Raw genomic sequence first — 13,893 nt, 5'->3', positions numbered from 1 at the left:
GCAGCCAGCGTGGCCCCAACATGTGCACATGGTGTGTTTCATAGTCTAGTTTCAGATTTTGATGTCACATTAAACCTGTAAAGTGGACTTTTTCATTCTATGAGAAATGGCTAGCTAGGGGGCGTGGCCACCTACACCCTAACTGGGAGTCACGTGGTACTAGACCACCAGTTAACCAATAGGTTGTCGAGAAAATGAGCTAAATGGGCGGGCCTTTGCTTGTGATGTCATATCATGCAACTTTTTGTGGCCAATCACATTAAGCACCCATTCTACCAAGAGACTCAGAAGTTACATGGGTTTTGGCTAGCATTGCACAAAATATTAAAAACTACCATTTTCAAAAATTTTGTTATTTTCATGTCAACTGCGATTTAGTTTTCATGCACTTCTGTATGGTTTCGTAAAAGACGATCCAATTATTTTTCACATGAACAAGTTAAATTTTGACGTTAGTTCCTAAAAATCTTATTAGATAAGTTAAGGGGCACTTTAGTCATCCGACTGAGGCCCGTCACTTGACCTCCATATCCAGAGGTCGCGTTGGTTTTTGAGGACCTCGCTACATCGCTGATGTTGAAGTGAAGCTCCTCGAACTGGCGTGGCGAGCGACCACTGAGACCTTTTTGTTAGCAATCTGCAGTTCTGTTTCTGATCACTTAATGCAGATTAGGCATAATTTATGTCCACATCAATTGGTGCTGGATGGTGACAGTTTTTAGATTCCTGTTAATCTGTTGTTCAAATTATACCAAAGAAATTAAGAATTTGAATAGCGATATCATGTTTCTTGCTGGGCTCTACAATCAGAGAAGATCATATAATGAAACAAACTGAACAGATAATTTGCTGAACTGCAAATCCTTAACAATAAGAGTTATATAATGCCTTTTCTCAAGCAAAAGTACCAGACACCAGGAAAATCCATTGTTTTTAGTTCAAGTCTTGTCGTACAAGCTTATTGCATGTAGACAAAACAAAACAAGCAACTCTGACTTACTTCCTCCATCTTGAGATCATCTTTAGAACATTAAACTGCATGAAAAGTGATAATGGTAAAACATGTTTATGCCTTAAATTTTGAAAGAAAAATGTACTTATAAATTTGGTGCAAGCAATATTTACCTGTTATGACTGTTTATTGCATTGTACTCCTGAACTCACTCACTTAACCAATGGTCTCATCTCTGGGCGGCTTCATCTCAGGTACTATTAAATACATATTTTCATAATATTTGAAGCATCCTGATGAGTGTCCTAATAACCAGAACTTCAGAATGCAATATTTTCAACTAGAGTTAATTTGCATTATAGCTGTCTGTGGACCATATAAGTCACTGAAGTATATTTGATGAAGTTTCCACATGAAAATGGAAATTAATAAAATTTCTAATTCGCTCAAGTGTCAGGTTGCACTGTCACAGTAAAAAAAAAAAAAAAAAAATCAAACTAATAGTCCGTCCATAACCACTGATAGTAGCGTTAAACAATATGACAGCATTACTCCATTAGATGTCGCTGACTGATTCAGTACCTACAGTGTCAGGTTACACAATACACCTGCCTAAACCAGAAGGTTGAGCCACTCCCTGATTATCTCTGACATAGAAATAGCAGCTAATTTCTTAGAAATATGCAGCAAAGAGCATTTCTTTGCCACCCATGTAATTAGCTCTTTCATTTGTGTGTCATGCCTTGTACGATTGTTCTTTTTCTTAATAGCTGAAAAGAAATAATAAAAAAATAAAATGCATGTCAAGCTATAAAACACTTGGTATGAGAAGGAGTTCATTGCTAATATAACAATACCCAATGCTGGTTTAGTTTCAGAAGCTTAAAGATTAATAAGACGTTAATAAAATCACAGTTAGGTGCTCAGGTTTGGACATTTCAGTTGTCATATGGAGGTCAGTGAGAGGAGGGTGTTAATGTTTTGCTACCCTATCTTCCCTTTATCTAAATCAGCTTTATCCAGTTCAGTACCGCTGTGGCACAGGGTATTGTATTATCCATGGCTTAAGCTTCTGGCAGGGTCTCCCATGGGTTCTCAGTGACCTAACCTATGAATAAGGGGAATCTGTCATTTTGTAGGGTCCAATTCTGCTTCATCTCGGTTCTTATTACAATGTCGCATGTTCGGTAAAAGTGCAGTATAGTAAATTTTTCATTTCATAGCACAATCAAGTTGGACTCATCTGTTATAAAAATGCTGCCTCAAGTGATTAAGGGATTTCTCAAACATGCATGAAAGAATCAAAGCAACTCTCCAGGTATGTTTCCATGAGGAAAAAGCATTATAACATGTAAAACTAAAAAGAATTCCTTTTTACAAGTTAATTCAACCTCTGGTTTATACCAAACATGTCCTATTCTGATGTTAAAATTATTCAATTTTTCTAATCTGTCTGAAAATGTTCTGAAGTTTTTTCTTCAGCTTTTGTTTTCTAATTACATTTCCATTGTTCGAATAATAGCTTATGAGTGTCAATCTGTCAGAATATCTTATAAAAACACAAAGGTTTTTGTAGAGTGTCCTAAGTTTTTATATCATCTTCATAGTGTCAGTTTGAAGAAGCAGTTTAACCTTAAATCGTGTCTGTGCACTTTGACAGGAAGTAAAACTGCCAGGATAAAATCCACAAAGAAGAAGAAATAACAGAAAAAACATAATCAGCCATGCAGTAGGTGTGAGTTTTAGACAATGTAGCACTGTGTTACATTTCTAGTATCGCTGATGAAAATATTGATTGGAAATATAAAAAATGTACTAAAACGTAAACAGCTTAAAGATAACCTGATGGCACCAGTCATTTAGTTGTCAAAGTCTACTCGCCTACATCATGTTTCCAGGAGATAACGTTCCTGGATTTGCTGGGAGAGTTTGCATATTCTCCTCCTACATGTGTGTGGTTTCCCTAAGGACTCTGGTTTCTCCCTTACCAAAAGCAGGTGTGAGTGTGTATGTTTGTCTACCCTGCCTGCTGCCCTTTTATGGACTAGCAACTTGTCCAGGGCCGTCACTCACCAATTGACTGCAGGAGATAGGCATCAGCAGCGCCTGTGAAGCCTAGTAGGAGGTTAGAGCAGTGATTTCATTCCTACAAGTGAAACTAAATCTAGTTGAAAATCTTGTGGATCTGATAAATATATGCATCTTTATAAATCATATACACCTGTTTACTTATGTGTGTTATCTGTATCTCCAGTTATCATTGGACGAGAAGTTGTGCACACCCTGGAGGGTTTGTCAGTAGATCACACAACCATACAGTCTCTCCTCACCCAGGGGCAATTTTAGAAAGCCCAGTTAACCTAATATGCATATTTATGGACCCATGGGGAACTTAGTCATGCTTGTCAGAACATTCAAACTTCAAGCTCAACTACAGAGAATCCCGAGTTGGGAATTGAACCCAGCGCCTTCCTGCTAAAAGATAAGTGTTCCACTGTTGTCTTGAAAAACCTCAAACAGTGAATTTATTTATTCAAATAGTGAAACTTTGTCTGATTCAGAGTTTAATATTTCATATTTGATGGATATGGCATAAGCTGGTGAAAGCTTTAAATCACTGTCTTGGAACCACAAATAAATAAATATCAATAGACGTTTGCCTTCTGAAAAGTATATACGTGTCCTGTACAGTTTTACTGCATCCATGCAGCATGGCATGGAAGTGATCAGCCTGTCAAAGTCCTGAAGTTACTTTAATAGCTGCATTACTGGGTTTCTATGAGGATTAGGTGGAGCCACTTTGCTGGTCGATCAAGCACAGTGACACAATGATCATCAAACCAGGTAGATGTATTTTTGTTGAAGGACATGGAGTGTCTTAATGTGACAGCTGGACTCCATGACCTACAGGAGTACAGCTGTGTGGTGGCTGCTTCAGTGTCCCATTGCCCGTCTGCTGCACAACTGTCAGTTCAACAGCTGCCAATAAGAGGCTAAAAAGAGCAAACGGTTAGTTTTAGTAGTTTCCTACCAAAAAAAGCAACATTCCACACTATTTTTTCGACTTTTATTAAATATTTTTGTTCAACATAGTACTGGTACATTTAACAGCTTAGACTATCAAAAAGTTTTTATTTTTATTTTTTTGTATTTATGGCTTAAGAGTTCACAAAAACCAAAGATATGGTTTTCTCTGAACATTTGAATATTACATAGGTTAAATAAAATGGGAGATTTAAATGCATAAATGTTATGCTATGGCCTGTTCCAGGATAGCCATTCCTGGAACAGGAAATTAGTACAAAACTAATTTCAGAATTAGTTTTGTATGATTGATAATTTTAAAACATGCATAGAACATATCTGAAAAATGTAATGTAATCTAATAAGATATGAGAAACATTCAATTCAGAATGAGTTCTTTCAGAAAAATGTAATCCTAAATTGACCTTTATATTTTTACAGTTGATGTTTGCTGTACTTTGATCCAACAGGCTTCAAAACAAGTCTGCAGACTTGTACTGTTGTTACACTGATAAGAACTGGACAAAGTATTTGCCACAAAATGTGGGTCATCCTTTATTCTGTTTTCTTTTTCTGATAAATTGCTAGGTGTGGTTTTCTTCTACGAATCCGTTATAAATTTGGATTATGTAATTTGATAAGCCTTGGTGAACCTTGATTACTGATATATAAGCATAGTTGACATCATTTAATTCAGTTTGTTGATTAGATAATTCCTGACTGCTGAGAGGCAGAACACCAGCCTTGAATCTGGATAACTGGTTGCTTTCTTTTACGCCACACCTAAATGATTCAGATCAAACAAGTTTTAATACGAGACAAATCAGAGTAAATAAAATTCCAACCAACCTGGCTCTCTGCAGAAAAGTAATTTCTCCATAAACCCAATAACTGGTTGTGCCACCCTTAGCAACAACTACCCTCAAGCATTTTTAATAAAAGGCAGCATGATCTGTCCCACTAATCCTTGTGAATCGGATTGAGGTTTTTCAAACCTTTAAGGTTCACGCCAAAGCATCTCAATCATTTTTATGTCCAGGCTTTCACTAGGCCACCAACCACATGTTCATTTTTCTTTTTCACTCAGAAACGTAATGGCGCGTGTGATCAGAGCCTTGTCCTGCGTGCTTGAGCTTAAGGTCACAAACTGTTAACAGGATATTCTTCTCAATTAAAACAGTATTCCAGGTTCTGCAGCTGCCCAGAGAGTCACACCAACCACAACGCTCCACTTTACCTTCGCCAGGCCAGACTACTTCTCCACAAAGCCAGATACATTTTGACAAACGTGAGACGGGCCTATTTTTTGTTTTTGCCTCCGAGCTCTTGTTGAATCTTGAACACTAAACTTAACAGGCATACAGGCCTGCAGGGCTTCAGGTTCTTATATTACATCCCGGTTGAGTCGACAATCCACTTTTGGGAGTAATCTGGCAAGTCGACCACTGTTCTTATTTTATCGACCTCCAAAAAAGCAAAACACGTGCACGAGTAAGTTTTCAGTCAGAAATGTATTAAATTAATCACTTTCATTACTTTAACAAGCACAATTTACAGTCAAAACAGGCTATGGTCCATTAGTGCCTTAGACAATTAATACATTAGTCACTTGTAAAACACAAGGGCAGGATTCTTATAAACTGCTGCCGAGTCATGTTACCTATCAAGTTATCAAACATGAAGCTGTACAAGAGACTCTGCGTTGTGCCCCTCGTGTCTTTCAAGAGGCACAATGAAAGATCGAACATGTCATTTATTAGAGGCCTGTGTTTAACTATCAATGCCTTTCATTTTAAAGATCGACATTTATGTACTTTTGGTATGAGTTTTTTAATATCATACGTGACCAAGAGAGCTAGCTTTTGGTGCCCTTCGTGAAGGACCAAGAGCAACACCGATGTGTAGATCTGAAAGCTGGTTGCTTCAGGTTCTTTTAATCCAAATAAATTTGTGCATCTTTAACCAGACTGACCCCCTTCTCTGCTAGAGACAAGGAGACGTTTTACTGCGTGGTTTCTCCGTGTTAGCAAAAGGATGTGCAATGAGAAAAATTCTGCCGCTCCCTTTGAACGAAGAGAAACCCACTGAGGTCACAGCACATCTAATCCTGTAGCGTTTTTTAAAAAAGTAAATAAATAAACACCACATACATATGTCACCAGGAAAACACTGATAGACGGGCCACAGCATATTACCTGGACTAAACACATTCAAAGATGGAGTTTGAAATATGTCGCGGTAATATTTGATTCCAATAAATAAAACACTGAGGTGAGCTGCAGTCGAGCAAAAGGTTAGATCATTATCGTTTCTATACAAAGTAAGGGGTCCGACAAACAGATTCAACACAAAGTACTGAATCCAAGAAAAAAAAAAAATAAAAAATTAATCATGTACAGACACAATGTGCTGGAGTTTACAAGACTGTCAGATTATTAGTAGACAATTTGACTTAACTGATTAAATTATACAATTTGTAAACTGACTTTGATTCAAAAATAAACCTTCCCAAGCCTGTTGGGCTCCCATCTCCAACGAGTCATCCATTTTGTTGCATAATATCATATGAGCTTAGACTAACGCTATTTTAGCCGACAGATTCAGTCCTTCAGAGAGGAGCAGGACTCCGATTATCAACCAGGTGAATTTAGGATTAAATCGAGGTATCGCACAACTAACCGTTTCCCATTTCTACAAGCAAAGGGGAAAAAAACAAAACAAAAACAAAAAACAAACAAGTCAAACTCTGGAAGGAAATTATTGATAGGACACATTTTCCCCCCCCCCAAGGTGGCTGGAATGTTGAGCACATTTAGCCCCTTGTCCGAAATACCACGTCGACCTCTCTTCTCACATGGTGAAAGCAGAGGAAGGAACATCTGTGCAATGCAAAATGGGACAGGGGCAGAGCGCCGCTACACGCTGTACTGGAGCACGGAGAAGTTCTTCATAGCACTATCCAGCGCCACGCCCGCCTCCTGCATTTCGTACCTGTGGAGAACAGCAAGTATGAATTTTAACTCGTTTTCTTTGCTTCTCAAAGCGTAGCACACTTTTTCTTTTTTCTTTTAAAACGCCCACTTGTCTCCAGTCTTACCAGTCCGGGGTGGAGATGGTGTAGTAGACAGGAAGCTGGCTGCAGGTGGAGACACAACTGAACTCCTCCAGACCACAGGTCCCCATGTTGGAGAAGAGGAGCCAGTCTCCCACCAGGAGCTCCGGCAGAAGGCAGCGCTCCACCACCTGGTCCAGCTGGTCCAGTGATGGGCCCCACAGACTGCTGGGATACACCGCTTTATCAACACACAATGCGTGCTGCAGAAAGGAAGACAAAAAAATAATTTAAAAAAAGTTGAGAACATCTCAAAGTGTGGAAGCATACAAAACCAATCTTTAATTTCTGAGGTTGTTCTGTTAGCTCATTGTCAAAGGTCACAACAGATGACAAAGCAGCAAATATCACGTCATGAATCATGTGGTCGTTTTCTTGAATGGTTATCAGCCAACTTCCAACGAGCCGTTTCTGATTTGCGTTTCCTCAAGTCAATTGAGGACCAAAGTAAACATTGCGTTGAGGTGAACAAAGATTTAAGATGCACCAATTCAAAACGGCTTTCTGGTGAAGAGGTCCATTAAATATGGAATGATTATCACACAAAGTCTGCATGGGCTGACTACTAGTATCAGGGATTAGTGTTTTTAATACGTTACGGTTTCAAGACAACTACAGCTTTCAGCAATTAGGAACAAAAACATGCTCCTTCCCCACATATTGCTGGTCACTTGGCTGAAAGTTTTTTTTTTATGTGATTACAAGGAGGACAAATTTGGCTGCATGGATTATTATCACATTGGAAAAATGAACCCCATGTTGTGTGTCTGACACAAACGGAACATTACAAAGTCTACTTCTGGTCACAACATTTAATAAACAAACATGCAACACTCATGCTTGTGTGAAACATTTCGGAAACATGGATTACTTTAATGTCTTTCTGCTACATTTATCACCATCTTAGCTTTGGACAATCACTGGAAAACAGCAATCAAGTGAGGCTGCGTCACACTATGGATCAAAAATGTCGCTATGTGGAACATTTCATTTGGATATAGATCAAAACACAATCATGTGCTGCATGCCAAATTTTCATAAAGCTAAAACATATTTCTGTATTTAACCAGATCTGGTGTCAGTGCGCTGCCTCTCCTGGGAGGAGGCCTTACTAACCTTGTGCACTAATGGAGTGGTGATGATGTTTCCCAGTAGCTTGTGGCTGAATGAGCCATAAACACCTTCGTTCATGTAGTACAGGAACTCTGTGTCCTCATTCTTCTCACCTGTGGTAATACATTTAAACACGTTAGAAATACAGCAACATTTCTGAGCTATGAATTTAAGAGTCGACATTCAGCTCAACACCTTTTGCTCCAATTAAGTACATTCAAACGAGAAAAGGAAGCAAGAACAATTCAAACATCTCACCTTGAGACAAGCTGTCCCAGCGGCAGGTCACCACCTCTTTGCCAATAACACTGACAGCCAGGGTGAAAGCGGAGGCCACATAGAAGCAGCCAGGCTGCGCCAGAACCTGCACACCTGATCGCTGGGGGAAGTAGGCGTCCAGGAGAGGTCGCACTGCAGACTCAACCTACAGGAAAAGGGAGAGAAAAAAAAAATTATTCAAGCAGATTTTAAAGGACAGTTCAAATTAAGACACAAATATTTGACTCAATTGCTGGCTTCTTATTTAGCGTAAATTTCTATCTTCCAAAGTGCTGCTAGAAAGCGGCAACCAAAATATAACCTGCATGCCCAGAGTAAAGTGTACAGATTTTGAGCCATCACCGCACTTTAATTTCAAAATAAAATTCAATGCAAGACAAAATATAGATTGGCAAAATTCAGATTTTTTTGAAATCTCGTCATGACTATTAAAACTGACCTGTTTGAGCTGAAACTCAGAGCCAGTAAATCCACCACCAATATCCAGGATCTGCATGTTAAAGCCCAGGTCCAGCTGAAAAGGGGAAAACAAGTTAGTCGATCCCAATAAAACTCCCATTTGCGTCCAGGATGTTTTTTTTTTTCTTCTTTTTTTTTTTTTTTAAAGCTGGCACTTACCCCCATGTCAAATACACAGCGAGCGTCAGACAGAGCGTGGGTGTAGGCCTGCTGCGGGTCCTGACAGGAGCTGGGGATGTGGAAGGCTGCTCCCACCACCTGGACCCCCAGCTCCTTGGCCATCTCCAGCAAATGTCTGCAGCTCTTCAGTGAAAAACCAAAGGGCATGCTGGTCTCTGCTGCGTGCGCCTCGGTGGTTAACTGCAACAGCAGCCTGAACGAAAGAAAAGAATCCTCCAACTAAGTCACATGCGACCAGACGTTTACGCTTTGAAGCGTAAACGTATTTCTAATAAATCGTTGACAACAAATATTTTCTCATTTACTTTGCCTCTGGGTGCAGGCGAGCAATCTTGGACAGCTCCGCCTCGTTCTCACAGACGAGGTGGAGTACACCGTTCTTGGCGGCATACTTGATGTGTGCCAGCTGCTTGAAAGCGCTCGACAGGATGATGTTTTCTGGGGGAACGCCGTGCTCCAGAACCAGGCTCACCTCAGCCTGGGGGGAGGAAAACACACAAGTTAGGAGAAATTCACGGATTCCAGGAGAAAATCCCCCATGAAAATCATAAAAAAAAAAAAAAACATAACTAGAGCATTACGTAAGTTTAATGGGTAATACTTATCAGCTGACAAGTAATCAATTGAGTGCTTGTGATGCAACTGCCCCAAAACACAAAATGCTTTCGTAAGAGGATAACTCGCTGTGTTGATTAAAAAGATATTATCACCTTGTTGGCACAAACAAAGCCCAGGCCCAAGGAGGCCAGCACCTCGATGACTGCAGGGCTGCTGTTGCACTTGACCGGGTAGTAAGGCTGCACCTGCGGCACCATGCTCTGCCAGCACGTATGCTGGCGCATCAGGGCACCGAGGTCGCCCACCACAAACGCACTTTTCTCCACCTGTCAACACAACAGCTGTTCAGCGGCGCAGCTCTTACAGAAATTCGGTTTTCACGCAACCTCAACTCGTCCTAAGTAAGACTGACCTGATCCTGTTCACAGATGTGTCCATCAATAACGTCTTCCAGAGTAACTCCTCCCTCCAGGAGTTCAATGATGTAGTTTGGTTTGTCAGGGAATCCTTTCATCTTAACCGTGTTCCAATAAGCCGACGATCATAAAGAAGAAGTAAACGAGTCCGGGGGTCACGACTGAGCCAATGGGGTCCTGCCGGTATGCAACAAACTGGAAAGACGGACACAAACAGAATCGACATGACGCGACTTAGAAATTCTTCATTTGTTTCGTGTTTGTTTTTTTAAATTGTAACATTCTGTTAATTTGTTTTTGTTTTTTCATGCAGATAAAAGAAACACTAACATGGACAAGTCAGGAGATGGACCTGTCCCGCTATCAGCTAGGATCCCAAGGTGGCTCAGCGTTGAAGTCAAAGTGCTCCCGGTAAAGGGCCGCCCCTAGGCCCTCTGGGTAGCGCTCATACACCTGTACAGAGACAGGGGAGCCCTGGAAAAAAAAAAAAAAAAAAACAAAACAAAACACAATGTTAGACATGAACGCATGCACAAGAGGCAATAAAAAGGGCATGTTCAAACTTTATACAGCAGGCTGCACTGAGACCTCAAAAACAGCTACGTATTTGCCATTTCAGTAATATGAATTCTGGAAATAAAGGAAACACCAATAATATGTAGAGTGTAAACGCGTGAAAATTCATATATACACACACAATGTTAAAAAAAAAGTGCCCAACCAGTCCAATGAGCTTGTGATATTGTGATGACAACTGCAATATTGTCATTTTGCAGTTTAAGCTGCAAAATGACAATTTTGCAGCTTAAACTGCTATTTACATCTGCATCTTAAATTGAAATCCCGCAGTTATATTCAAGTGCAATATATGTATATTTTTTGAAAGAATTTTTTTTTTTGGTGGATTTAGGTCACAGTTTTTCATAGGTTTCAGTCTGAATGAAAACATAAATTAGCCCAAATGTTCAGCTTTTAAAACTATGCCACTGTCCTAATTCCAAACCTACAAACATGACTCAAATAGTATCAATACTAATCCACAACTTTAAAAAAAACTAAACAAAAAGCAAATACAGAAAATATCAAATATGTATTTTTAAGTTTTATTCAATCTCTTTGGCTAAAATATACGGTAAACGTGACCCTTTCCTCCCTTATATGTTGATGAGACTTGACTTAAAAAGTTTCAAAACCACAGAGGAGGAAACAGTCATGCGGCTTAAATAAGATCTAGGCCTCCTTAGCGTAATGTGTTGGTGAAGCTCATCTTTAAACCCACTAAACTCTAGTAATAACAATACAATATGAGATAGTACTTATTCCGCAACCATTTAAATTGCTTCGTTATGTTTATTTAATAAAAAACACTGGTATTTATCTTACTTCCACAAAAGATAACATGGCCGGTTTGTCGGGCATTTAATGCGTCTCCCCAAATCTCGCGCATGCGTCGTAAGTGAAAACACTGACTGACAACTTGACAAATTGAATATTAATTCAATGCGTCACCAAAGATGATAAAATAACCGTTATAAATGTCACAAATAAACGTGGTTATTTTGCCAATACAGACGAGGAAAACATAAACCCGCTGGGTAAAGAGTCGAGGCAGAAAAGCCTCTAACGTTAGAGTGGGGCTGCCCTTCGGTCGGAGATGGCTGTGTTAACGCCGTATTTTCATAATAAACCTAGAACAAACCTTAACATAAATCCACTACACGAAAAACACACTCAACCTGACTCGCTAAAGCGATATTTACATGTTCAAATTCAAACGGAAGTCATGTCGAAATCACAGAGCGCAGTGAACGGGTCTGTCATGTGTAGCAAGACAGCAGAAAGAGCAGCCCGCCATGTTAACGTCCGCTTAATGAATCCTCCTTGTAGCAACAGCCGGGGAACGTTTCGCTGTACTTACGTGAGATAACGGCCGAAAGGTTTTGGAAAATCGTCTTCTCTTTTTCGGCGGAATTTTTAAAGAGTAGTGGACCCAACGTTGAAAGAAAGAAAGAAGGCTATTTTTGCCATATGTTTGGGTCGGAAACCCGCGTTGACTCGCTGCGTCCTCTCTGTCGGTTGGTGGGTGGAGAACTACTGGAAAAGAGCACGGGAAGTAGAAAAGGTAATCAACGGCCAGTGGGCGGCGCCAGTCGTTTCAGTTTCACCAATGAACGCTCTTCATTTTTGAGCGCATACCAAATATGTATTTCCGAATATTGTAAGGTCCGCAGTATCCCCGGCTTGTTCATTTAGGTTACATAACCATAAACTCTCCATACATGGCCGCACAATAAACCAGCCCAATACTACTCTTGTTCTGTTTTTAATAAGACAATAATAGGTTGCTATGGCTGCACAGCTTAACCGCAATAAACCACATGTAGAAGAACACCAACTTTTATGGAGAGCCTACATGATTTAGATGTAACTGTAAACTAGAAGTCAATGTTATTTAAACGCTGTGAAAGCATGACAAGACAAATCTTTAATATAATAGATAATTCACATCAGAGCTTAAAGTGTTATCCACTTTTGAAAAAAAAAAAAACAGTTTCACAGCTGATATCCTTGATGTCCTTTATTCATTTTATTGTCTCTCAATTTCAAAAATAATAGTGGGCATAAATGTAAATAAGATAGCACTTTAAAGAAATGTTTGGTATGTTTATTTGTTAAATGAGAATAGAATAGTAGATGTGTAAGAACACATATTCTGGGTATTATTAAAATGAAGTATTCCCATAAACAAAGACTTGAAAAAAAAAAGTTAAACTTGTTAAATTTCAACCACAATCAATAATATATTTCTTTACATTTTCTGTGAAAAACCAAAAAACAAAAAGTAATGCATCATGAAGTGAAAGGAACAAAATAGTTTTCAAAATCTTTTCTAAATAAAAATCAGAAGAAAACCTCTTTGAGACTACACATGACTTGAGACAGGAGCAGAATCACATTTCAGGATAACTGTAGGGAGAACTACAGATAAATCATTTCTAACTACCAGAAGCCTGTGGGTACCATGCCTATCTGTTAAAACAAAATACAAGTTGTGTCCTGGAGATGAACTACAGCCATGTATTAGATCGGTGTAGTCAAAGTTCAGATCCAAACCAAACAGAATCTTTGGCTAGGCTTAAAAAAATAATGTACGGCAGATCTCCATTCAGTCTGATTGAGCTTTAGCTGTCATTTTTCTTTTTTTATGTTAATTTAACCAGGTAAGGGGATTAAAAAAATACTTTCCATTTATAGCCTCAACATGCAGATGTAGCAGTTAAATACTGTATTGCAAAGAAGATTGGGGGGAAGTTTAATCGTTTCACCTTTAAAGATGCTTAGGACTTACGATAAAATAATTAAATTGAATTTGCAGCAGAAGTGAATTCAGTTCATTTATATAGCGCCGGCTCACAATATCCTCTCAAGACACATTACAAAAAATAAATAATTTCAATCATGCATAAATTCCAGTTTATTCTTGTTATCAAAACAACCCAGTAAAGTTCAGTTTATCATTCAAATTAGTTTAAAAGATTTTCTATCTAAGACAGCCCAGCAGGTTCGAATGAGGCACTGACTTGAAGCGTTCAATCTTCAGTTAAACTCCAATAAGTTACGCTGATTGTAACATGACAAAATGTGCAAAAGTTTAAGGATTATGAAGACTTTTTAAGGACAGAAAGAATGTGGTAGATGTGACAGTGCAAGAGGGCTAGGTAATATTTAATATATGGAAATGAGGTTGACAGTGCAAACCTGCTCAGACTGCCTTTGAATAGCTTAAGGCATTTTTCCAG

General features: G+C 39.1%; 1 protein-coding gene across 1 annotated transcript; it reads right to left on the bottom strand.

Moving 5' to 3' along the window:
• Positions 1-5,468: 5,468 nt before the first annotated feature.
• azin1b (antizyme inhibitor 1b) lies at positions 5,469-12,371 on the bottom strand. The gene is made up of 11 exons (XM_008421977.3): positions 12,012-12,371; positions 10,424-10,567; positions 10,090-10,288; positions 9,830-10,003; positions 9,425-9,597; positions 9,099-9,312; positions 8,920-8,994; positions 8,460-8,625; positions 8,205-8,314; positions 7,074-7,291; positions 5,469-6,967 (listed from the first exon to the last, which is right to left on the bottom strand). Exons 3-11 carry the CDS (start codon positions 10,189-10,191, stop codon positions 6,892-6,894), a joined length of 1,308 nt encoding a protein of 435 aa, XP_008420199.1. The 5' UTR covers positions 10,192-10,288; positions 10,424-10,567; positions 12,012-12,371; the 3' UTR covers positions 5,469-6,891.
• Positions 12,372-13,893: the final 1,522 nt, after the last annotated feature.

Source organism: Poecilia reticulata, chromosome 11 (assembly GCF_904066995.2).
Source record: "Poecilia reticulata chromosome 11, P_reticulata-male-v2, whole genome shotgun sequence".
Taxonomy (NCBI): Eukaryota; Metazoa; Chordata; class Actinopteri; order Cyprinodontiformes; family Poeciliidae; genus Poecilia; species Poecilia reticulata.
The sequence above is the reverse complement of the archived record's forward strand: the minus strand, read 5'-3'. Positions and strand labels throughout refer to the sequence as shown.